This window comes from Leucoraja erinacea, chromosome 5 (genome assembly GCF_028641065.1).
Source record: "Leucoraja erinacea ecotype New England chromosome 5, Leri_hhj_1, whole genome shotgun sequence".
Taxonomy (NCBI): Eukaryota; Metazoa; Chordata; class Chondrichthyes; order Rajiformes; family Rajidae; genus Leucoraja; species Leucoraja erinaceus.
Genome location: NC_073381.1, coordinates 39,714,748 through 39,739,601, shown reverse-complemented (window position 1 = coordinate 39,739,601; position 24,854 = coordinate 39,714,748). Strand labels below are relative to the sequence as shown.

The 24,854-nt window shown below is 38.5% G+C and overlaps 1 protein-coding gene across 1 annotated transcript in view; it reads right to left on the bottom strand.

The window, feature by feature from the left end:
* Positions 1 to 505: 505 nt before the first annotated feature.
* Positions 506 to 24,854, bottom strand: part of LOC129697147 (matrilin-3-like) — a 42,484-nt gene continuing 18,135 nt past the window's right edge. The window contains exons 3-14 of the mRNA XM_055635401.1: positions 23,716 to 23,838; positions 22,379 to 22,501; positions 19,472 to 19,594; positions 17,623 to 17,745; positions 12,415 to 12,537; positions 10,580 to 10,702; positions 8,459 to 8,581; positions 6,932 to 7,054; positions 3,937 to 4,059; positions 2,336 to 2,458; positions 1,670 to 1,772; positions 506 to 1,133 (exon numbers count right to left, since the gene is read on the bottom strand). Of these exons, the coding sequence (XP_055491376.1) occupies positions 1,076 to 1,133; positions 1,670 to 1,772; positions 2,336 to 2,458; positions 3,937 to 4,059; positions 6,932 to 7,054; positions 8,459 to 8,581; positions 10,580 to 10,702; positions 12,415 to 12,537; positions 17,623 to 17,745; positions 19,472 to 19,594; positions 22,379 to 22,501; positions 23,716 to 23,838 (1,391 nt within the window). The 3' untranslated portion in view covers positions 506 to 1,075. The remainder of the gene's footprint in view (positions 1,134 to 1,669; positions 1,773 to 2,335; positions 2,459 to 3,936; positions 4,060 to 6,931; positions 7,055 to 8,458; positions 8,582 to 10,579; positions 10,703 to 12,414; positions 12,538 to 17,622; positions 17,746 to 19,471; positions 19,595 to 22,378; positions 22,502 to 23,715; positions 23,839 to 24,854) is intronic.

The following is a 24,854-nucleotide window of genomic DNA, read 5'->3' as shown; positions in this document are numbered from 1 at the left end:
GATGTTATACAGCTTCTATTTTCTTGTCAACATATTTGCATTTATTTTACCAGTTGACTTATTTATTAATTCATCTGCCCATCTATTTATTGTTTGTTTCTTTATTTAGTTGCATGTCCTTTCTCCAATTCTCCATTCAGAAAATAAAACGATTCAAGAAAATTGAGAAAATCAGGGAAATACAGGTCAGTTAGCCTAATATCCATTATCTGAAAATTACTAGAATTAGTTATACACTGTAGAGAATATATATGATGACAGAGCACTGAGAAAACCATGACTTGATTAGGGAGAGTTGGCAAGATTTTAACACAAGAAAAATATTTTCCTGTGAAATGAAATGAATATAATCCCCAAATGACAAGGTATAATAACAATGAAGACAGGCTTTTTATACATATTTAGAGAACGGTTTGGTGTGTGTGCTTACTGATTCAAAATCCTGACAGGATTCTTGCAGAAGCAACAGATTATAGTAACATTTAAGAATAAAACAGGCACACAATTCGTTTATCTCCTTTATTGTTAAACGTGTGTTTTTGATCTTGAAAATAGTGAATAAAATTTCATTCAAATATAGATTATGCAATTTGTTTATCATCACTTTATATCAGTGATCAAAATACTGTTAAACAAAACATTACGTTTAAGGCAAACCAACAGAAAGTACTCATTTTGTACATGATATATTGCGCATTTGTTTACTCATAATTAATTTAATCAACCACTAATTTAGTTATTTATTAATTGTGTACAAAATACTATTATAATAGTACTGAACTAATGTATCACAGTAGTAACCTCCAGTACCTTCATTATTTGAATCAATGCAGTGCGTAGTAACGCGAGTTAGAAAGATGTGGGTAGTACACTAGCTTCTATTTATTTCCCGAATATGTTAATTTTCTAAACCTTATTACAACTCTTAAAAGTTTATTTTTATTGGAGTTACAGATATCTAAGGAGATTATGAATATAATAAAAAGTTGGGAAAGAGCATTGTTCAATCAATTGTCATTCCGCTGAACAGTTGTAACAGGCTAGCACACACACTCTTTAAACAGAGCGTACACGTTCAGTTTCGACCCAGCTCATATTCCATCATTTGCATCTTTTTTGTCACTTGATCTAGTGTGAAATGGTTAAGGATAATTACATTGGAAATGTAAAATAAGTTCAATTGTTATGTACAATATCCTATTCAACCAAATATTTCATAGTGCAGATATGAAACACTAACAAGATGACACATTTTTTTCCTTCAGAGTCTTCCAATTTTAGCTACCTTAACTAACTTCTGTAAAGATGTCAAAGCAGGACAACACAAAACCTGTTACACCTGTAATCTTTAATTTCATCCCTTGAAGTAATGCAATTCACAGAAAGAAATGAATCAATTGTGAATTCTACCAAGAAATACCACCAAGCATCATTAAACTAAACATCAACTTGAGGGTTGCTAAGTTTTAGGAATATCCTTGTTCTGAGGATACAGTGGTTTGTTACATTTATTAGATTGAAGCGATATTATTTTACTATATATTGTTACTTCAAAAACTATTTACAGCAACTGATAGATTTACTCATACAAACTAGTTACCTAATCGTTAAATGATCAACAACAAATAATCCAAATGGAGATAACAAATGAAGCACCAAAAGGATATGTTTGCTAGCCAGTGTTTCAAAAGTAGATTGGACACTCCTTTGGAATTCAAGAAGAGCTTCACACTTGCATGGATCTTTAATAGTGACTTTTCTCTGAGCTTCCTCTGCAAAGTAAAATTGTAACTTATGAGTACAGGCATAATTAAGATTCCATCTTGGTATCAGTGAATAATTTAGTTGCTCCATGAAATCCAATTGCACATGTTTCAATGCTTCCAAAATAAAGATTATTTACGAATAAATTATGTCTATGGAAGTATTTTACTGTCATAAAATAACAACTTGAGTGAAATAGTTACAGAAAAAACTATCGACAAAAACTGTGTTCAAATACCATGCAATATTATAAAAGCATTCACTGTGCATTACATAGAGAAATAGATAATTCCAGGTCAAGAAAATATGTTAATAATTTTTATAAAACACTCTTTTATTTTATCACTAATCTGAAAAATCAATCAATATGGCACCCATAAACTATTTCATCCACCTGCACTAAAACATGTTTAATCTGCTAATGTTCTGACTATTAAAATGATGAATGTAAAATAGTTGATTTCTATCTCACGAAGCTATCATTCCTGAGACTATTCTAAACCATAACATACATAACATACCTGGTTAAAAAAAAGTAAATATCAAATACTGCAAATGGTACGTGACGTACCTGCACAAGTTTTCTGATCCTCGTTTAGCAGATAACCAGAATGGCATTGGCAGTAATAGTTTGTGGCAGTGCTTACACATATCTGCTCACAGTTATGGTTTCCGTTTGCACACAAGTTCAACCCTGTAAAATTGATTTGAAATGATCCAATCTTAAAAAAAAATCAGGAAAAAACGCAGTATTTTGATGAAAACAATAATCACAAAGGTCCAGATTTGATGGGGAAAGTGAGCACACATCTGCCATAGTTATCAACATTTACCTGTGTGTACATGAACATTCTAATCTGGCGCCAGTTGCTCATGAATTTATTCACAACTGCATAGCAATTTTTTGAATTGCAGAATTTTGATTCTGGGACAAAAATAAGTACTGGTATATTTAGATCATTTTCAATAATTGAAAACTTTAACATCTTCTGGGGCACAGATGAGTTTCTCTTTCAAACCTGTTAATCATTGGAAAAGAAAAAAACAAGGAAATGCAGATGCTGGTTTACACAAAAGCATACAAAGTGCTGGAGTCAGACAGCATCTCTGGAGAACATGGATAGGTGATGTTTCAGGTTGACACCCTTCTACAGACAGATTGAGGACGAGGGAGGAAGAAAGCTGGAAGAGAAGAAAGGCAGGACAAAGTGTGGCAGGTAATAGATGGACACAAGTGTGGAGTTTTCTTTGATAGGCAGATGGTTGGAATAAAGGCCAGAAATAAAAGCAGGATGTGTGAGACAGGCAGCATGAAGAATTCTAAATTGTGAAGTCAGAGGAAAGCTCTTGTATGTCAAAAACATTCAGAAACATTCCAGTTTTTTGTCAACCAGCTTAGGAACTGGTCAAAAGGTTCATTCAACAGATTTTTTAGGGAAAAGTTTGTGCTGGCTACCACTGTTCCATAACTATGTTACTGTTAGTGGGCTGTTAAATCAAATGGAATTATCATGAAGAGATTCTTGATAGAGAAAATATTAGCAAATGAAAAGTTCCATAAAATAGGAGAAAGCAAAGTAAATTTATGTTTAGTCCTAGAACCTCAAGTATTATCAACTCCACGAGGTGGAAATGAATGAAATTTCACAATATTCTTTCATTCTATGTAAAGACACATTCAAACTATCTGATCTTACCTTGAGGATATTTTTAAGGCAAAGATAGATAGATTATTGATTTGTACATGTGTCAGGGGTTATGGGGAGAAGGCAGATGAATGGGATTAAGAGGAAAAGATAGATCAGCTATGATTAAATGGAGAAATAGACTTGATGGACCTAATGGCCTAATTCTGCTCCTATCACGTATGAAACATGAGCTGCAAAGTTAAAACACACTGAAGATGTCACTTTAGTGGTTTGAATAGAAAAGTAAGATATTAGCTCAGGGAATAGTCGCAGTATTGGTTATGTACCACCCCCACACACAAATCTTATCTGCTATTCATCAGGATAACCTTCCACTTGTCCTTGACAGGCAAAAGAATGAATGATTGATTATTTTCTACATTTTGTGGACAGTTAATGTTCAAGCACATTGTAAACTAACTATAACTTCAAAGGATCATGCACATCCTTCATGACAATCAGCCCCCAATGATGAATAACTTACTTGAGCAGGACTTTTGATCCTCATTTAATATAAAACCTTGATGACATTTGCAGTAAAAGCCTGTTGCAGTTGTCACACAGATTTGCTCACAGTCATGGTTTTCAGTGGCACACATATCCTCATCTGAAACAATTCATTGAGTGCAACATAACCATAAAATAGTTATTTAACCATTTGTGCTACATTTCAATGGAGTCAATATTTAACATCCTTCATATAAAACATTGTTAAAATTCATCCCTTCCTACACAAACCACCCCCTCCCCGGGTACTTTCCCCTGCAACCGCAGGAAATGCAACACTTGTCGCTTTACCTCCCCCCTCGACTCCATCCAAGGACCCAATCAGTCTTTCCAGGTGAGGCAGAGGTTCACTTGCACCTCCTCCAACCTCATCTACTGCATCCGCTGTTCCAGATGTCAATTTTTCTTCATCAGCGAGACCAAGCGCAGGCTCGGCGATCGCTTCGCTGAACACCTCCGCTCAGTCCGTGTTAACCAACCTGATCGCCCGGTTGTTCAGCACTTCAACTCCCCCTCCCATTCCCAATCTGACCTGGGCCTCCTCCATTGCCAGAGTGAGGCCCAGTGCAAATTGGAGGAACAGCACCTCATATTTCGCTTGGGTAGTTTACACCCCAGCGGTATCAACATTGACTTCTCTAATTTTAGATAGCCCTTGCTTTCTCTCTCCTTGCCCTCTCCCTTCCCAGTTCTCCCACATCCTGCTGTCTCCGCCTACTTCCTTTCTTTTTCCAGACATCAGTCTGAAGGGTCTTAACCCGAAATGTCGCCTATTCCTTCTCTCCATAGATGCTGCCCCACCCGCTGAGTTTCTCCAGCATTTTAGAATAGAATAGAATAGTTTCTTTACTGTCATTGTAACATGGACCATGTACAACGAAATTTAAAATGTCAGCCAGTCAGTGCAGCATTCAAACATTTCTAAAAGCTAACGATACATACACGGTAAAATAATAAAGATAAACAACTAAATAAATATCACGAACAAAGCACGCATACACACCCAACCCTCCATCCTTCTGTCGATTTCACAGTTACCACAGTCCCTTAGTCTGTATCGCCCCTGCGTTCCTTGGCGGCTACATTTAGTGCTTTTATAGCAGTGGGGTAAAAACTGTTTTTTAGTCTGTTCGTCCTTGTCCTTGTAGATCTGTACCGTCTGCCTGACGGCAACAGTTCAAACAGGGAGTGTCCAGGGTGGGAAATGTCCTTTATGATATTCTGGGTTTTTTTGGTGCAGCGGGAACTGTGTAAGTCCTCCAAGGTAAGGAGAGGGCAGCCGACAATCCTCTGGGCGTTGTCAATGGCCCTCTGGAGCGCTTTCCTCTGAGCCGCTGTGCAGCTGGTGTACCACACGCATACACAGTATGTTAGTATGCTCTCAATGGAGCACCGATAAAAGGACAGCAGCAGTCTCTGAGTGATGTTGTTCTTCCTGAGTACCCTCAGGAAGTGCAGTCTCTGCTGGACCTTTTTCAGCAGCGCAGTGGTTTCACATTTTCTGTCTACCTTTGATTTTTCCAGCATCTGCAGTTCTTTCTTAAACATTATGTTAAACAATATTTATGCAGAGAATTGGAGCAAATCTTCAATGAATCCCCTTAAGAGAATGTAATAGTCCTTCATATAGATCACGTAAGTAGAATCGTTTACCTGTCATGTCAGAGGCCAGTAAGAATTCTATACATGATTCTATCCCCTGAACCTGCCGATATCAATATTGGGACTGATATGCCAAGGGGGAAAACATGAATTTAATGACTTTGTTGGTATTTGGTTTCCTAAGTAAAGAAGGCTGAAGATTTTGGAAGAAGAACTGCACTTCCATTGAATAGCAGAGGACATTTGAGGGACTTTTATTATTTCCTTATTCTACCCCTATTATAGTATCCTCTGGTCATTCAAAGTGACATTCATGATGTTTTTTGGATCTGGGAATAATAAGGAAGTTCAAATGAATTTTTGAATTTGAGAAGACACTTGAAAATAAATTAAAAGGTGCATAAAATAAAACATCAATCTATAGTCAATGCCAGAAACTTATGTAACTCTCATTCTAATCTAACAGAAATGAAAAATAGCATTGAATTCATCTCATTTACCCTCTTTTTAAAACAAATCTCACTCAATTTAATTTTGATCATCCCTGTTTTACCCCCAGATGAAAAAACCCCATCAAAAATGTAATTTCTCATGGCCTGAATGGAAGACAAATTAAAGGAAACCTTAAGGGAGGTAGAACAAAAATCCCTACAGGTCTCATTCGATGTTCAATAAGGGTGTGGCTGTACTACAGAACTCTACTTTCCCTTCATATCACTTGACCTTCTTGCACAGCAAACATATCGGTAAGTCTCAGACATGGATAACAATTAAACATTAACAGTTGTCCATTGAGGAGGAATCAAGATTCCCAACCCTCTTAGTGCAGATAACTCTCCTAATTTCAGACAATTTGAACTTGCTATCAACTCATGCTCAAGGAGAGGATATCTAAGCAACCACTTTGAGGTCCCGTCCCCCATGTTATACTTATCATTTGTCACTCTTTCAGATTCTAAAAAAAAAACCACCTTTCTCAAATTACCTACATGCAACAAGGCAGGGCTGCATATTTTAATCCAGTGAACATATTAAAATTTCTAAAATTAATATAACCTTTCCTTTGTCTAGGTAATTAAATTTGCACATGTTGATCCAAGAGTGATCTCAATATATAACATGGGATATTGTCTCTGTTTTAGCCATTCAGTCAATTTATGTTTGGTGCCAGACCTAAGAGAGTCAAACTATAGTCTGAAAGTAGAAATCTTGCCGAGTTGACGAAGAGGTGTAAAGCAAAAAGATTACTTTGCATAGTTTAGTAGTAAAGACAGATTTTAAACCTAAAAAAGTGTTGACAAATGGAATTCTTATGGAACAATTCATGCCCAACACAACAGTGCAATCAGCCACAATGATAAATTACTTACTTGAGCAGGTCTTTTGATCCTCATTTAATATAAAGCCTGGATGACATTCACAGTTATAGCCTGTTGAAGTTGGCACACAGATCTGCTCACAATCATGGTTTCCAATTGCACACATGTTATCTCCTGAAACAATTCATTGATTTAAGGAAGCAATATTTATGTACAGTTTATTTCACCCACATTAAACCATTGAAAATAATTTATGTCAACAATGTGAGAAGCTTTTCAATAACTCCCCACAAGAGGTTAATAGTGGTCTCTCTTCAAAATCACATGTGCTAATGGGTTTTTCTTAGAGATCACTCTATATACTAGGTCATGCCAGAGGCCACTAAGAATCTTGCACATAATTCAATTTTCGGAACCTGTGGATATACATTTCAGGAATCACAGAGGTGGATATAAATTTCAGAACTGATGCTCTAAGATAGAACACATAAATATGATGATTTTGGTACAGTCCCGAAGTAGAGCAACCTGAAGACATTTGGATACTGAAGATATTAGCAAATAAAAAGTTTCATGAAATAAAGTCATTCACTCAGTTCCAGAACTTCAACTAGCCATTTTATTGAAATAAGATGGAAATGAGAGGAAATCAGTTCAATCTACCTCAGTCACCCAGTTCTTTCATCCAATGCAAGTTTACATTCATTCTATTGTTCTCATATCCAAAAAACCCACCAATTTTGCCATTTCTAATTACCTGAATGGAAGACCTTAGCAAACTGTTATAGAGGTAGGACTAACAATGCCTGAAGTCTCTCCTGCCATGAAATAAGAGATTTTTCCCTTCCTTTCTCCAGAACCATTTATTTCAATCTACCCAAAATCTGTCAATTAACTTAAATCACAAATGACAGCTGAGCATTATTGTTCTAGTGAGGAGGGATCAAGATTCATAACCCTCTTTGTTAAAAAGACTCTTTTTATTTCAGATCTAAATGAAACCTCAACTACCATATGACTATGACCAATAATTCTAGTGCCATGGGCCACTGGGCAAAAACTCTTAGCAACCATCTTCATGCCTCTATTATACTTATCACCTAGATTGTATCACACTCTTCCAAACTTCAAATAATTTCATCCCATTCTACTCAAACTGTTTCTTTAAGAGTTCAGTTCACCTTCAATTGCAGAGTTCAATTCAGTAACCCTTGTTGCCACATTTCTAAAGTAAATATATCCTCCTCCTATGGTATGAAGACTAAAACTGCACATTACCCCAAGTGCAATCTCAGAACTTAGAATTTTTTAGTTGGGTAATTAAGTTGATTACTTAAGTATATTTACATTTTGTGGCAGACCAAGAAACATTCATACAATGATCATCAAATACATTCACAATGTGGAAACAGAAATCTTGTCAAGAGCTGCAAAAGAAGCTTAGAGCAATTAGTTTACTGTGCGTATCATGAGAGCAAAGATAGTTTTCAGAATCCTAAATTTTCCACAAACAATGATTACATGGAATAACCATGTCCATCATGACAAGGCAATCAGTACCATTGATAAATTACTTACTTGAGCATGTTTTTTGGTCCTCATGTAATATAAAACCAGGGTGACATTTGCAGTCATACCCTGTTGATGTTGGCTCGCAGATTTGATCACAATCATGGTTTCCAGTGGCGCACATATCCCCCCCTGAAACAATAATGCGGAATATAACTATGAACTTGTGATGAAAAAAACATATCAAACCCATTGCTACATTTAATGGAGACACCTGTGGATGTAAATTTCAGGACTGAAACACCAAGATAGGAAACAGAAATGGTATGATCTTCGCAAGTAGAGAGGCCCAAGGAACTTTAAATAGCAAGACATTGATAAATTGAAAGCTGCATAAAATGTTCTCTGTGTCAAAACCACCTATTTTTATTTATAGATGGAAATGAAAGACAAAAGTTTCACTCCACCTTGTTTACCCTCTATTTTTGGCCCCAAAAATTTCATAAGCAACCTTCTTGATCTTTTCTATTATCTTTAGATCTAATAGTCACCAATGTCTGACGCAAGCTCACCACCAATGTTATAAATCAACTTTCCTCTCTTTATAAATGCTATTTTATTGCTGTTGGGTATTTTGAACACTCTCGTGTTTCTTATTTCCAAAAATTGCTGTGCTCCAAAATGTTCTTCTGGGCTTTTTTCTCCCTCTTTATTTTATTAAGTCAACAACTCTGGAACCATGTGTTACCTGGACAATATTAGCTTCAACCCTATCACAGACCTTCCCTTTGTTCCCTCTGCCCTTTCTCTCTCTACATCTTTAAGCACAATTGGATCTATTTTTCCCAGTTTTGATGAGAGGTCATGCACCTAAAATATTAACTCTGCTTCTTTCTCCACGGAAGCTGCCTCATTCCCTGACCATTTCCAGCAATCCCTGTTTTTATATTTTATAGGATTTTCATTGTTTGAGCAATTCAGTGCAGAACCTTACAACAATTCATTGACAAATATATAGACTAATTGAATCATATACTTATTAAAACCCTGATCTTGTTAGTGTGTATATGTGTGTATATGTGGTTGGCTTTACATTTTCGCAAAAAAAAACTACGCGGTCACGATTACATTTTTACATATTCTGGTTAATATTTTTCCTGTCAAGGCTGGGATCACCTTATCGGAACATTTCATGCTTTATTTCTCGACATTACTGATTAAAATTTAAAAATATTAAAAGACTTTGAAATTAAAAACAACAGCTTCAAATTATGACGTCACAATGGCTCAACAAGCAGAGACCCTGTGTGTGTGGAGGGTGGTTATGTGTGTGAGACGCCACAGGGCCCCCCCCCCCCCCCCCCCCCCCCCCCCCCCCCCCCCCCCCCCCCCGCCCCCCCCCCCGCGCGCATTGAGGGGATGGGACACAACGGGTCCCCCTTGGTCTAGTTACTGATTAAAGTTTTTTTTAAATCAAGTCTCAATAAGGATTTCATTCTATATTTGACACGTTATTCACAATTAAAGCTTTAAAAATGCCAACTGCCAAAAGTTTTATACATATTCTGATTCACAATTTCCCCCACTAGGCAGAGAGCACTTTCACTGAACATTTTATGCTTTATTTCACGACTTATTACTGATTAATTACCTTGAATTTCAAACTGACTAGCTTCAAATGATGACGTCTTTGAATTTCAAACCGACCAGCAACAAATTATGATGTCACAATGGTTCAACTAGAAAGGGGGAGGACGAATTGCTATAACAACAAGCAGGGCAAGTGCAATTGGAATTTTTTGAAGTCACAATGGCTCGAGGGGTAGGGCGAATTGCAATAGCAACACGCAGAGCAAGTGCAATTGGAATTTTTTTTAAAGATCACTGATGAGGAAGGCAAGGGGAGTGCTGGAATCTTAGGTTCAGGAACGGCTTGAGTTGGAGGACCATGCCTCTCGTGGGGGCTACGGGTAGGGAACGGGTGCGTTGGGGGAGCAGACCCAAATGGTCTGCAGTTGGACTAGTAACCACATAAACCTTTACAAAGGCTGGAGGAAATGTAAAGAATCATGAGATTATTTTGCAGATCATGAGGGCAAGGTCAGGTTTCATGTTCCGACAACTTGCTACAAGGTATGATCATATAGATCAAACCATAACGACAATAAAATCAACAGATAAATGACTCACTTGAGCAGGTCTTCTGGTCCTCATTTAATATAAAACCTGGATGGCATTTGCAGTTGTAGCCTGTTGCAGTTGGCACACAGATTTGCTCGCAGTCATGGTTTCCAGAAACACACATATCCTCTCCTGAAACAATTCATTAAGTGTAAAATAACCATAAACTTGAAGGAAAACAAAAAAACATCATTGTTCCATTTAGACAATTAACAAGTTAAATTGAAAATAATTAATGTGAGAAATGTTTGAATTACTTCTCATGAAAACATAATAATAAACTGTTGAGATCACATGTACGTTACAATGTTTATAGACTATGTCACTGAAAATCACATTTTACCATCTTGTCTATTCTCTGAACCTACCAAGATTCAACAAACCTCAAGATTGACACAAACAAAATATCAGGACTGAAAATAGAAATAGGGAGTCTTTGAAAAATTTGATAAAGGAGATATTAGAAAATTAACTCTAACAAAACATCAAATCCACAAGTGAATCTCTTTCGCCACCTCATTCACCCACTTCATTTGGTCCATAAATAATTACACTTGTATCATTTGGTCTTCCCTACTTCCCCAAGGTCTAAAAAGCCCCAATTATGTCATATCTAATGACATGAACAGGAGGCCCATTGGAAACCGTAGTAGGGGGTAGGACATATGGCCGCTCAAGCCTCCTATGCCATTCCATGAGGCCACACTTGCTCTACAGAAACTCTACTTCCTCTTCAAAACACTGTATTTTCTTGCAAACCAAATTCCAAGAGTCAGCCATGATTGTCAACCAAGCGTAGAAAGGTTTTCAGTTAAGAAGAATCAAGTTTCACAATCCTCTTAGTGAGTAAGTACTACATCACCAATGGTGAGAAAATGATTTGCGTCCAGACCGCAAGAAATAACCCAACAACAACCCTTTACATTTTTCTTAGATTCTAGAGTTTATATGGCTATTCTACTCAAATACACATGTCTCATTCATAGAATTTAATCTAGTGAATCTCTCTAAGCAAACATATCCTTAACTTGGGTTTGGTAAATAAAATGGTTGCTTTACCTCCCCCCTCGACTCCATTCAAGGACCCAAGCAGTTGTTCCAGGTGCGACAGAGGTTCACCTGCACCTCCTCTAACCTCATCTATTGCATCCGCTGCTCTAGATGTCAGCTGATCTATATCGGTGAGACCAAGCGTGGGCTTGGTGATCGTTTCGCCGAACACCTCCGCTCGGTCCGCATTAGCCAACCTGACCTCCCGGTGGCTCAGCACTTCAACTCCTCCTCCCATTCCGTATCCGACCTCTCTGTACTGGGCCTCCTCCACGGCCAGAGTGAGCAACACCGGAAATTGGAGGAACAGTACCTCATATTCCGCTTGGGGAGTCTGCATCCTGGTTGCATGAACATTGAATTCTCACAATTCTGTTAACCCTTGCTGTCTCCTCCCCTTCCTACCTCTCCCTCAGCCCCCGGGCTCCTCCTCCTCCTTTTTCCTTTCTTTTCCCCGCCTCCCCCCATCAGTCCGAAGAAGGGTTTTGGCCCAAAACGTTGCCTATTTCCTTCGCTCCATAGGTGCTGCTGCACCCGCTGAGTTTCTCCAGCACTTTTGTGTACCTTCGATTTTCCAGCATCTGCAGTTCCTTCTTAATTACTCCATAAGTGACAGGTAGTATTCTCCATGTCTGGCAATTCAAACATTTTTCAGTATGTACACACAATATGTGAGCATAAGTCTTGACAAGACTTGTTGAAGAGGTAGAGATTTATTATCACTATTTCACTAATCAATGTGGAGCAACATGGCCATCGTGAAACATTAATACCCTTGGTGATGAATGACTTACTTGAACAAGTTTTCTGATCCTCGTTTAACACAAAACCTGGGTGGCATCTGCAGTAATAGTTGGTGGCAGTGTTCAAGCAGATTTGCTCACAGTCATGGCTTCCCGTGGCGCACTTATCCACTCCTGAAAGTTTACATGTGATTTACTACATTTTATCTGTAATATTTGTAACAAAAATTAACTTAGAAAGTTATTTGTTTGTTCTAATAGAAGCAATATCCACAAACAAAATATTAAAGTTGCCAACATATCAGGTTTCATTAACGATATTTCATACAGAAAACATGAGCTGCACTGCAATTAGTCTACAGAGATTGTGGCTTGTTACAGATTGCTCACTATCGTTATCAAGCTGCATTAGGAATCAAACTTCATCTTAGGGTGAAAATAAAAACTGTGATGGAGAAACTAAGCAGGTCAAGCAGCATCTCTGGAGGGAATGGAGAGACGACTTTATGTCAGGACCCTTCTTCAGACTGATTGGAGTAGAGGGGAAGAAAGCTGGAAAAGAGCGATAGGGGTAAGCCAACACTAGAAACCATGACCAGTGATAGATGGATATAGGTGAGGGGCAGGGGGGCTGTGTGGGGGTGTGAGGCCAGGGAAAATGATTGGCAAATGGGTAAAGTAAGTGACAAAAGCTAGAGATGAAAAGAAGAAAAAAGGATGTTAGATAAGGAAAGACAATGAGGGGTGAAATGTAAAACTGGAGGAAGGGACATGGGTGGAAGGAGACAAGGGGAGAGGGCGTGGAATATCAGGTGCTCTTTTTCCAGTTTGCGTGTAGCCTCACTTTGGCAATGTAGGAGTCCCATACAGAACGTTCAGAATGGGAATGGGAAAGAGAGCCAAAATGATTGGTATCCGAAGGGTTCCCACCGGCCTTGATTGAGAGAGCTTAGTGTTCAGTCAAACAGGCCACACCAGAAACAGCGAAAGCCATAGCTGATGTTGGTGCATGAAAATCTCTGCTCACCTGGAAGGGCTGCTGGAGTCCCTGGATGGAACTGAGGGAGGGGGTGCAGGGATATGTGTTACATCTTCTGCGGTTGCAGGGGAAAGTGGCTGGGATGCGGGCAGGTTAGGAGGGAAAATATAAGTGAACCAAGAGCTACTGAGGGCGTGGTTTCTCTGGAAAGCAGAAAGGACTGAGGATGGAAAGATTTGAATGCCGGTGGGATCACGTTGAAGGTGGCGGAAATGTAAGTGAATGATGTGTTGGATGTGGAGGTTGCTGGGGTGAAAGGTGAAGAGCAGGGGAGCTATCCTTATTCTACCTGGGGAAGGATGGGGATCGAGAGCAGAACTGTGGGATATGGAGGAGACATGGATGAGGGTTCCATCCACAACAGTCGGGGGGAATTCATGTTAGTAACTCTAGCAGTTCTGTTCTTGCTCCCCCTCCCTCAGGCAGATCCCACTTGGTTTGGTTATAACCCAATGATATGAACATTATTCCCTAGAAGTAGTACACTCCTTACAGTCTCTTCCCTGTCCCCCTCTCGCCCCCTGCACCCCCCTCCATCCCCCACTACAGTGTGCACCATCTCACACCATCTCAATCACCCTGCTCCTTTCCCTTCTTCAAATGCTCATCTCCTACCCCCGAGTCCCACATTTCCCTTTTATTCCCTTCTATCCATATCCATCCCTATGTCCACTACATCACCAATTTTGGTGTCTTCTCAAACTTACTAATTGTGGCATTTACAGTGGCTTGCAAAAGTTTTCATACCCCTTAAACTTTTACACGTTTTGTCACGTTACAACCACAAACGTAAACGTATTTTATTGGGATTTTATGTGATAGACCAACACAAAGTGGTGCATAATTGTGAAGTGGAAGGAAAATTATACATGGTTTTCAAATTTTTGTACAAATAAAAAACTGAAAAGTGTGGCGTGCAAAAGTATTCAGCTGAGTCAATACTTTGCAGAACCACCTTTCGCTGCAATTACAGCTGCAAGTCTTTTGGGGTATGTCTCTACCAGCTTTGCACATCTAGAGACTGAAATGTTTGCCCATTCTTCTTTGCAAAATAGCTCAAGCTCAGTCAGATTGGATGGACAGCGTCTGTGAACAGCAATTTTCAAGTCTTGCCAGAGATTCTCAATTGGATTTAGGTCTGGACGTTGACTGGGCCATTCTAACACATGAATATGCTTTGATCTAAACCAATCCATTGTAGCTCTGGCTGTATGTTTACGGTCGTTGTCCTGCTGGAAGGTGAACCTCCGCCCCAGTCTCAAGTATTTTGCAGACTCTAACAGGTTTTCTTCCAAGATTGCCCTGTATTTGTCTCCATCCATCTTCCCATCAACTCTGACCAGCTTCTCTGTCCCTGCTGAAGAAAAGCATCCCCACAGCATGATGCTGCCACCACCATGTTTCACAGTGGGGACGGTGTGTTCAGGGTGATGTGCAGTGTTAGTTTTCCGCCACACATAGCGTTTTGCATTTAGGCCAAAAACTTCAATTTTGGTCTCATCTGACCAGAGCACCTTCCTCCACATGTTTGCTATGTCCCCCACATGGCTTGTGGCTAACTACAAACAGGACTTCGTATGGTTTTTTTTCCAACAATGGCTTTCTTTTTGTCACTCTTCCATAAAGGCCCAATTTGTGGAGTGCACGACTAATATTTGTCCTGCGGACAGATTCTCCCACCTGAGCTGTGGATTTCTGCAGCTCCTCCAGAGTTACCATGGGCCTCTTGGCTGCTTATAGGAGTATAGGAGCAGGGAGGTTCTACTGCAGTTGTACAGGGTCTTGGTGAGACCACACCTGGAGTATTGCGTACAGTTTTGGTCTCCAAATCTGAGGAAGGACATTATTGACATAGAGGGAGTGCAGAGACGGTTCACCAGACTGATTCCTGGGATGTCAGGACTGTCTTATGAAGAAAGACTGGATAGACTTGGTTTATAGTCTCTAGAATTTAGGAGATTGAGAGGGGATCTTATAGAAACTTACAAAATTCTTAAGGGGTTGGACAGGCTAGATGCAGGAAGATTGTTCCCGATGTTAGGGAAGTCCAGGACAAGGGGTCACAGCTTAAGGATAAGGGGGAAATCCTTTAAAACCGAGATGAGAAGAACTTTTTTCACACAGAGAATGGTGAATCTCTGGAACTCTCTGCCACAGAGGGTAGTTGAGGCCAGTTCATTGGCTATATTTAAGAGGGAGTTAGATGTGGCCCTTGTGGCTAAGGGGATTAGGGGGTATGGAGAGAAGGCAGGTACGGGATACTGAGTTGGATGATCAGCCATGATCATATTGAATGGCGGTGCAGGCTCGAAGGGCCGAATGGCCTACTCCTGCACCTAATTTCTATGTTTCTATGCTTCTCTGATCAATGCTCTCCTTGCCCGGCCTGTCAGTTTATGTGGACGGCCATGTCTTGGTAGGTTTGAAGTTGTGCCATACTCTTTCCATTTTCGGATGATGGATTGAACAGTGCTCCATGAGATGTTCAAAGCTTGGGATATTTTTTTATAACCTAACCCTGCTTTAAACTTCTCCACAACTTTATCCCTGACCTGATTGGTGTGTTCCTTGGGCTTCACGATGCTGTTTGTTCACTAACAAACCTCTGAGGCCTTCACAGAACAGCTGTATTTATACTGATATTAGATTACACACAAGTGGACTCTATTTACTAATTAGGTGACTTCTGAAGGCAATTGGTTGTACTGGATTTTATTTAGGGGTATCAGAGTAAAAGGGGCTGAATACTTTTGCACGCCACACTTTTCAGTTTTTAATTTGTAAAAAAAATTGAAAACCATGTATCATTTTGCTTCCACTTCACAATTATGCGCCACTTTGTGTTGGTCTATCACATAAAATCCCAATGAAATACATTTACGTTTGTGGTTGTAACGTAACAAAATGTGGAAAAGTTCAAGGGGTATGAATACTTTTGCAAGCCACTGTACATTCTCATCCGAATCATTAGTCCCTGCTCTGATTCCTGCAGCACATTACTGGTTACAGGTCTCTCATCTGAAAATTACCCTGATGAAGTCCCAACTCTTCTGCTCTCTGCTCCTTCCTTCCACAGATACTGCCAGGCCTGCTGAGTTCCTCCAGTACTTATTTTTTTTGCTCAAGATTTCATAATCTGCAGTTCCTTATCTGATCATCTTATGCTGTGAGTTTTATCAGGTTCTCTATTTCTTCGTTCCATAAAGTTCTCTGACCAATTTTTTGATTGCCTGTCTTAACTTCCAATTACACTGGTATTGATGATGTTTCTGGTAAACAGCTTGGATTATAATATCACATCAAAGGTATGACATAACAAACTGGTTGATATTATTGAATATCGGTATTGTTTTGGATTTGTGCCTTCTGACTATTTCCTTTCATACTCTGACATTAATTTAAATTAATTTAATTTAAATTATATAATGAAACATAGAAAATATGTGCAAGAGGAGGCCATACGGCCCTTCGAGCCAGCACTGCCATTCATTGTGATCATGGCTGATCATCCACAATCAGTAACCCTTGTATGCTGTCTCCCCATACACCTTGATTCTGCTAGCCCCAAGAGCTCTATCTAACTCTTTTTTAAATTCATCCAGTGAATTGGCCTCCACTGCCTTCCGTGGCAGAAAATTCCACAAATTCACAATTCACTGGGAGAAAATGTAGTTCTCATCTCAGTTTTAAATGGACTCTCCCTTATTCTTAGACTGTGGCCCCTGGTTCTGGACTCCCCCAACACTGGGAACATTTTTACTGCATCTAGCTTGTCCAATGCTTTTATAATTTTATGTTTCTATAAGATATCCCCTCATCCTGCTAAATTCCAGTGAATACAAGCCCAGTGTTTCCAATCTTTGTGGATGATCAACCATGATCACATTAGGCAAAATCTTGCCAAAACCTACATAAGGGAGAAAGAATGAATGATGGAAATAGGCAACGTTTCGGGCCGAAACCCTTCTTCAGATTGAAGAAGGGTTTTGGCCCGAAACGTTGCCTATTTCCTTCGCTCCATAGATGCTGCCTCACCCGCTGAGTTTCTCCAGCATTTTTGTCTACCTTTGATTTTCCAGCATCTGCAGTTCCTTCTTAAACAAGAATGAATGATGATTGATTTTCACATCATAAGGGCTATGGCAATATTCATGCAAATATCATCAGCAACAAATTGCCTTGAAGACAGCATGACAAACTCATAGCAATATGTAACTTACTTGAGCAAGTTTTCTGATCTTCATTCAATACAAAACCTGGGTGGCAGTTGCAGTAATAACCAGTTGTCGTGTTCACACAGATTTGCTCACAGTCATGATTTCCAGTAGCACAGTGATCCACTTCTGAAACAGGCAAATACATTGAATGATGTCTTCCATGAAAATTGGTGAATAGGAATAAACCAAATCTATTGTTGTATTTTTAATGGTGGCAAATACTCACAATCAGAATGTAACAATCAAAAGCCAATAAGATAGTTTATAAAATATGATGTATGGGTGATTTGCGAAAAGATTCAATTACTGTTTCTCGGTGGTGAGCTGTTTTGTTTTTTTTTATTTTATTTTTATTAGTACAATAAGTTACAGTAATACACACCACATATATCTTATTACATTTGTTGTGCCCCTTCATTTTTTGAACTTTAAGAAAGATAGAAATAAAAGAAGTAAGGAAAGTGAGAAAGAGTTGTGAAAGTGCAGGAAAGTGTTGGGAAAAGAAAGCCCATTAGAGAGAGAGTTAAAGAAGAAAGTTAAGAAATAGACCCTAGAAAAGAAAGAAAGAGAAACAATCGCTCTATTATAAAAAACTCCGCAAAAAGGGATATACCAACCATATTTTTCATCCCCGTTACCAGATCCTGGCACCATTTATTTTTTAAATTACTATTGCACCTTATGCTTCTAGTAAGCTCATAAATGCAGACCACGTCTTTTGGAAGTGGTCTGTTTTGCCTGCGAGGAGGAGTCTCATATCTTCCAGGTGTAATGTTTCGAACATGTTTGTAATCCACATTTTTATTGTTGGTACAGGAGCGTTTTTCCAGAATTTGAGTATAAGCTTTTTTCCCGTTATTAGCCCGTAATTAAATAAATTCTTTTGAAACACATTTAGTTCAGGGTTACCTTCCATTATTCCAAAAATAATCCATTCTGCTTTTGGTATCAGTTTTATTTTAAATAGTTTTGTGAAAATTTCAAATATTTTATTTCGTTCCAGAATTTTTGGATTTTATACAAAAAAGAAAAGAGTGCGTTATGGTAGCTTCTTGAGTGACATTTATCACAAATGGATGAGATGTTAGGGAAAAGTTTATTTATTTTGGTTTTTGAATAGTATAGTCTATGTAATGTTTTGAATTGAATTAGAGTATGTCTTATGTTGATCGAGCATTTATGCACATATAGTAAGTGTTTATCCCAGCTCTCTTTTGAAATTTTTATAGCTAGTTCTTGTTCCCAGTCTCTTCTAATACCGTCAGTTGTAGGTATTTCTATATTTAAAATAGTGTTATATAAGTATGATATTAGGTTTGCTGATTCTGCCTTTGTCTTCATTGCTTCATCCAGTAAATCTGGAGGCATGTTATGATAGTCTTTTGTGTATTTTTTCAGATAGTCACACATTTGAAGATATTTAAAATATTGATTATTTCTCAAATTATATTTCAGTTGTAATTGTTGAAATGATAATAATTTTCCAAATTCATACAAGTCTCCGAGCGTTTTGATTCCTATTCTTTCCCATTGTGTAAATGATTTATCTATAGTAGAATGTTTAAACGACGGATTATTGACTATTGGCGATAAAAGAGATAGATTTCTTAATTTTAGATTCTGGTTTATTTGTTTCCAAGTTCTAATTGTGCTATGTATAATTGGATTTTTATTGTAATTTTTGTTATTCAGATTCATTGGTGAGAGGAGAGTCGCTCCTATATTGCACAGAGAGCAGTCATCTCTCTCCATTACAATCCAGTCCACCTGCTGGGCAGAGTTGTCCAGCAGGTGAATCATATTTTTAATATTTACTGCCCAATTATAGTATATAAAGTTAGGGAGTGCTTACTTGAGCAAGTTTTCTGATCTTCATTCAATACAAAACCTGGGTGGCAGTTGCAGTAATAACCGGTTGTCGTGTTCACACAGATTTGCTCACAGTCATGATTTCCAGTGGCACAGTGATCCACTTCTGAAACAGGCAAATACATTGAATGATGTCTTCCATGAAAATTGGTGAATAGGAATAAACCAAATTTATTGTTGTATTTTTAATGGTGGCAAATATTCACAATCAGAATGTAACAATCAAAAGTCAATAAGATAGTTTATAAAATATGATGTATGGGTGATTTGCGAAAAGATTCAATTACTGTTTCTCGGTGGTGAGCTGTTTTACAAAGTATTTTGTAACTAATGAAAATTTAACAAACTGCAGATGCTGGAAATCTGACACTAAATGAGAAAATGCTGGAAATACGCAGCAGGTTTGACAGTATCCGTGGCAAGAGAAACAGTTAACACTTTAGATCTGGGCCCAGTTCTGATAAAGAGCCCTGGTCTTGAAACGTTAAATATTTCTCTTTCCACTGATGTTGACCCATCTGTCGAGCATTTACAGCATTTTCCTTTTTTACTTTCATTACTAAATTGCTGGCTGAGCCGCTGCAGGTGGCATTAAGGATCAACTAGGTAGTGTGTGCTTCAAGCTTAAAGTAACTCTCTACTTTTATTCCCCTTAGAGTCATAGAGTGATACAGTGTGGAAACAAGCACTTTGGCCCAACTTGCCCACATTGGCCAACATGTCCCAGCTCCACTAGTCCCACCTGCCTATAGAGTCATAAGACTAGAATTATTAAAAGGCTTGTAACATCAACTGTCAAAGGCCGTTACGATATTTTGCAGCAATCAGTTTATCTGTCCATCTACATCCAGAAAAGGATGTGCTAGTGGTCAGAGTCAGTGGGCGAGATCCAGGAAAAAACGTGAAAAATCACTCAATATCTTTTGAACTAATACCTTCCCTGTTTCCATCCCACAAGCGATGTGAACATCCATTCATGGAAATTTTCTACTGAAGGAATGCAACAAATAACTGTGCCTCTGTTTACCAAGATTATTATCATGAATTAATATAATAATTGCATTTTTATATTAATAATGCAAGAATCTTCAAAATACTTTAAAAAATGTGAAAGGCTGCAAAGATTAATTGGAGTTATTTTGATACAAATTGGCTGGTACGTTAATTGGCTGCTGTTAATTACCTCTGGTGTAGATGGATGACAGGTGAAAGGAGAATGTTCATGGATATGTATGAAATAATAAATTACAAGGACTTAAATTGGAGAATAAAAGTGCTGGGAATACTTTGTGAGCAGGCATTGAACGGATGGGTTGAATGGTCTAACTTAATGTTGAGTGAGGACATGAAATATTATCAAAGAGAATGGTCTCACAGATAGTCACCAAGAATGTGTTTTATTAGAAATTAAATTTGCAGTCCAATATTTCCTTGCAAACCCAACTTTATACATTTCAATTTCAGCAAAATGCATAAATTCACAAAGCTTGGATTTAATGACAATTTAATGGATAAATATTTTGTGAGGTTTAAATGGAGTGTTCTGCAGATATTGACAAAATCATATTGCAGTATTACATCGTGAGAAGTGACCATTTGGCCCATCGAGTCTATGTTGACTCCCAGAAGAGGAATCCCATCAGTCTCATTTCCCCCTCTAATTCTCTGCAGCATACTCTCTCAAATGCAAATTAATTCCCACCGATACTCCTGTAACACACCTTCACTGGAGCAATTTACATAAACCTACCATTTCACTGCACTTCATTGTGTATGTGACGAATAAATCAGACTATGGATTATTGATATCTTTGGGACGTGGAGGGAAATGGGAACATGCAGGGAAAAACCAAAGTAGGGGGAATAAAACACTTAGATGTATGTTCAACATCTGAGATCAGGATTGAATCTAATTTGTTGAAGGTGTGAGGCATAAACATTAATTGCAGCGGCACAGCATTACCCCTAATATATTTTCAGAAAATAAATGACAATGAAAGAAAATTTCTACATTTCCAAAATCTTATGCATCATCAACAATAAGATAGAAATGAGAAAAAAAATGAACACATCCCCACACACCTTCCTCTTCTAGCTCACGTCAATGGCATAATCTAAGCATAATTACGCAGATATGTAAAACCAGGTCATTCTTGTTTAAGAAAGAACTGCAGATGCTGCAAAAAACGAAGGTAGACAAAAATGCTGGAGAACCTCTGCGGGTGAGGCACCATCTATGGAGTGAAGGAACGGGTGACGTTTCGGGTTGAGACCCTTCCTCAGACATTCTTGTGGTCAGAATAGGAGAATGGGATTTGCTGTATTTTCAGTATTTATGTGAAAGAAAATGTAATACTTTATACTTTTTTGATTTTTCCATATGTTGGAACAAATAACTTGTCAAATTAAAAAAAAAAAACATGTCCTTCTGAGGGCAATCCATTCAACATCTGCTTAATATATTCAGCAAGTGGCGAATCTTTCATAATATAAACTCACAGTATAAGAACAAAAAGACGACCTTAGCAAAAGTCATATAGGGAGGAAAGATTGCTTGACGATTAATTTTCACATCACAAAGACAAAACTCGAAATCATCCAACTGACAACAAAATATTGTAATAGTATTTACGGAATCGCCAATCGATATAGTAACAGGCACAAAAAGCTGGAGTAACTCAGTGGGACAAGCAGCATCTCTGGAGAGAAGGAATCGTTGACGTTTTGGGTTAAGACGTCTGAAGAAGGGTCTCGACCCGAAAGGTCACCCATTCCTTCACTCCAGAGATACTGCCTGTGCTGTTGAGTTACTCCAGCTTTTTGTGTCTATCTTTGGTTTAAACCAGCATCTGCAGTTCCTTCTAACATGATATATTGATAAATGGCTTACTTGAGCAGGTTTTCCGGTCTTCATTCAACCTAAAACCTGGACGGCATTTGCAATAATAACCAGTCGTTGTGTTCATACAGATCTGTTCGCATTCATGGTTTCCAGCAGCACAATTAGCCACTCCTGAAACAGTTTCATTAACACATTTTATTCATTAAACTAGATGATTAAAAAATGCTACATTTATTACTGATGATAGACATAAAAAACTCAGCAGATTAGGCAGCATCTCTGGAGAGAAGAAATGGGTGACGTTTCTGGTCGAGATTCTTCTTCAGACTGAGAGTCAGGAGAAAGTGAAACAAGAGATATAGACCGGTGATGTAGAGAGATATAGAACAAATGGATGAAACATATGCAAAAAAGTAAAGATGGCAAGGGAAACAAGCCATTGTTAGCTGTTTGCTAGGTGGGAACGGGGAGCTGGTGTGACCTGGGTGGGGAGGAATGGAGAGAGTGGAAATGCAGAGGTTACTTGAAGTTAGAGAAATCTTGACCTACCTGATCTCCCTGTTTTTTTAATTTATTTATTTATTTTTTTTAAATCTTATTTATATAGCACATTTTTAGTCAACTTGCATTGACCCCAAAGTGCTTCACATAATTACATTACATTTTACACATAGGCAAAGGTGGGTGAAGTGTCTTGCCCCAAGGACACAACGACAGTATGCACTCCAAGCGGGATTCGAACCAGCTACCTTCCGGTCGCCAGCCGAACACTTAGCCCAATGCGCCATCTGTTGCCAAATGTCCTAGGCCTCCTCCATTGTCAGAGTGAGGCTAAATGCAAATTGGAGGAACAGCATCTCATATTTTGCTTGGGCAGCTTACAACCCAGTGGTATGAACATTGATTTCACTCCAATGTCAAAATGTTTCTTAAATTTACTTCATAGGCCAAGTTTTAAATCAGTTTCCCTAATATGTCAGTATGTGGTTGGATGGTAAAAACTTTAACCACCGTGTAAATTATAGTAACACGTTTAAACTCTCATATCAATGCAAATTGCTTTGATAGTGTTTATTGATATAATTTAGGACATATGAACATTGTTACCTTTTTCAAATGTTTATTTAGATATTTCATTATTTTCTTCAGTGTGTGGTGAAAAAATAATTGTTCTATTGAAATATTTAATCTTATCTGTGATTTAGTAACATTTTCATGGATCTATTTAGTTGTTTTTCAAATTTACAATGGGACGAAAAGCAAAAGATAATAACTAAAACCCTAGGTTACAAGATACTAAAGGCAGCAGTTATCAATGACCCCCCCGCAGTGTAACACATGACATTATTACATGGTAAATCCAGCAGCGGAGATATGTTACTCACTGGAGCAGGTCTTCTGGTCTTCGTTCAATTTAAAACCTGGATGGCACCTGCAGTAAAAGGCTGTTGTAGTGCTCACACAGATTTGCTCACAATCATGGCTTGCAGCGACACACATATCAACACCTGAAAGAGTGTAAAAGTATTTTTAATGAGCAATAACATGTGATGGAAATACAACTAGAAAAAGCACGTCTGGTACTTTTCAGTTTCCTATCGATCAACATCAAAGAATCCCCATGGTATCATTGGAGACACAGGAGATTGCAGATGCTACAATCTTGTTCAAAAATCAAACTGCTGAAAGCACTCAGCAAGTCAAGCAGCATCTGTGGAGGCAAGGGGATGGGCGACAATTTAGGTCGTAACCCTGTATCATGACCAGAAAATCAATCATCTCTTTCCTTCCACAGATGCTGCTTGACCTATTGTGTTCTTCCAACAGTTTGCTTTTTGCCCCATGAAAACATTGCTTACACTCCAGTGGTACATACTAGTGCCAATAACCTTTTGCATTGATTTAGTTTGACAATGGCTGTTTAAGTCATAATCTGACATTGATTATTTGGTACCTATAAGGACTATTATGGAATAAATACAAATAAACTGTTGACAAATAGATATAAAAATCTATGTTCTTTATTTGGGTCATCCATTTTACAAATTTTAGGCAAAATGCGTTTTGTGTCTTTGTATAAATAGATTTGGCACCTGTTACCTTTGTTTTAAATGCTACAGGTTTGATCTAGTTGCAATCATAGCAACCAAAGTTTATGTGTATGCCTGTAGCTTGTGCTGTAAGTCACCACGCTGAGAGCATTAGCAAGCATACAGCTCATACCCATCCGAAATATGCAGAACAAAACGATCAGATGGTTACATGAACAATGGCGGACCCGGCATGGGGGGACCACCGTGAGGGAGGGGAATGAACAAGGGAAGCCCTGGTGTGGGAGGACCGACCATCGTGAGGGGGGGGGGGGGGGGGGGGGAGGGGGGGGGAGGGGGGAGGAGGAGAACAAGGGGAGACCTGGTGCGGATATTCTGTAACTTTGTCAGCGCCATTTTTGGGTGATTATTTGCATACTTTGGGTATGCAAGCAAAGAATTTCACTGGGACTTGTCAAATGTGACAAGAAAAT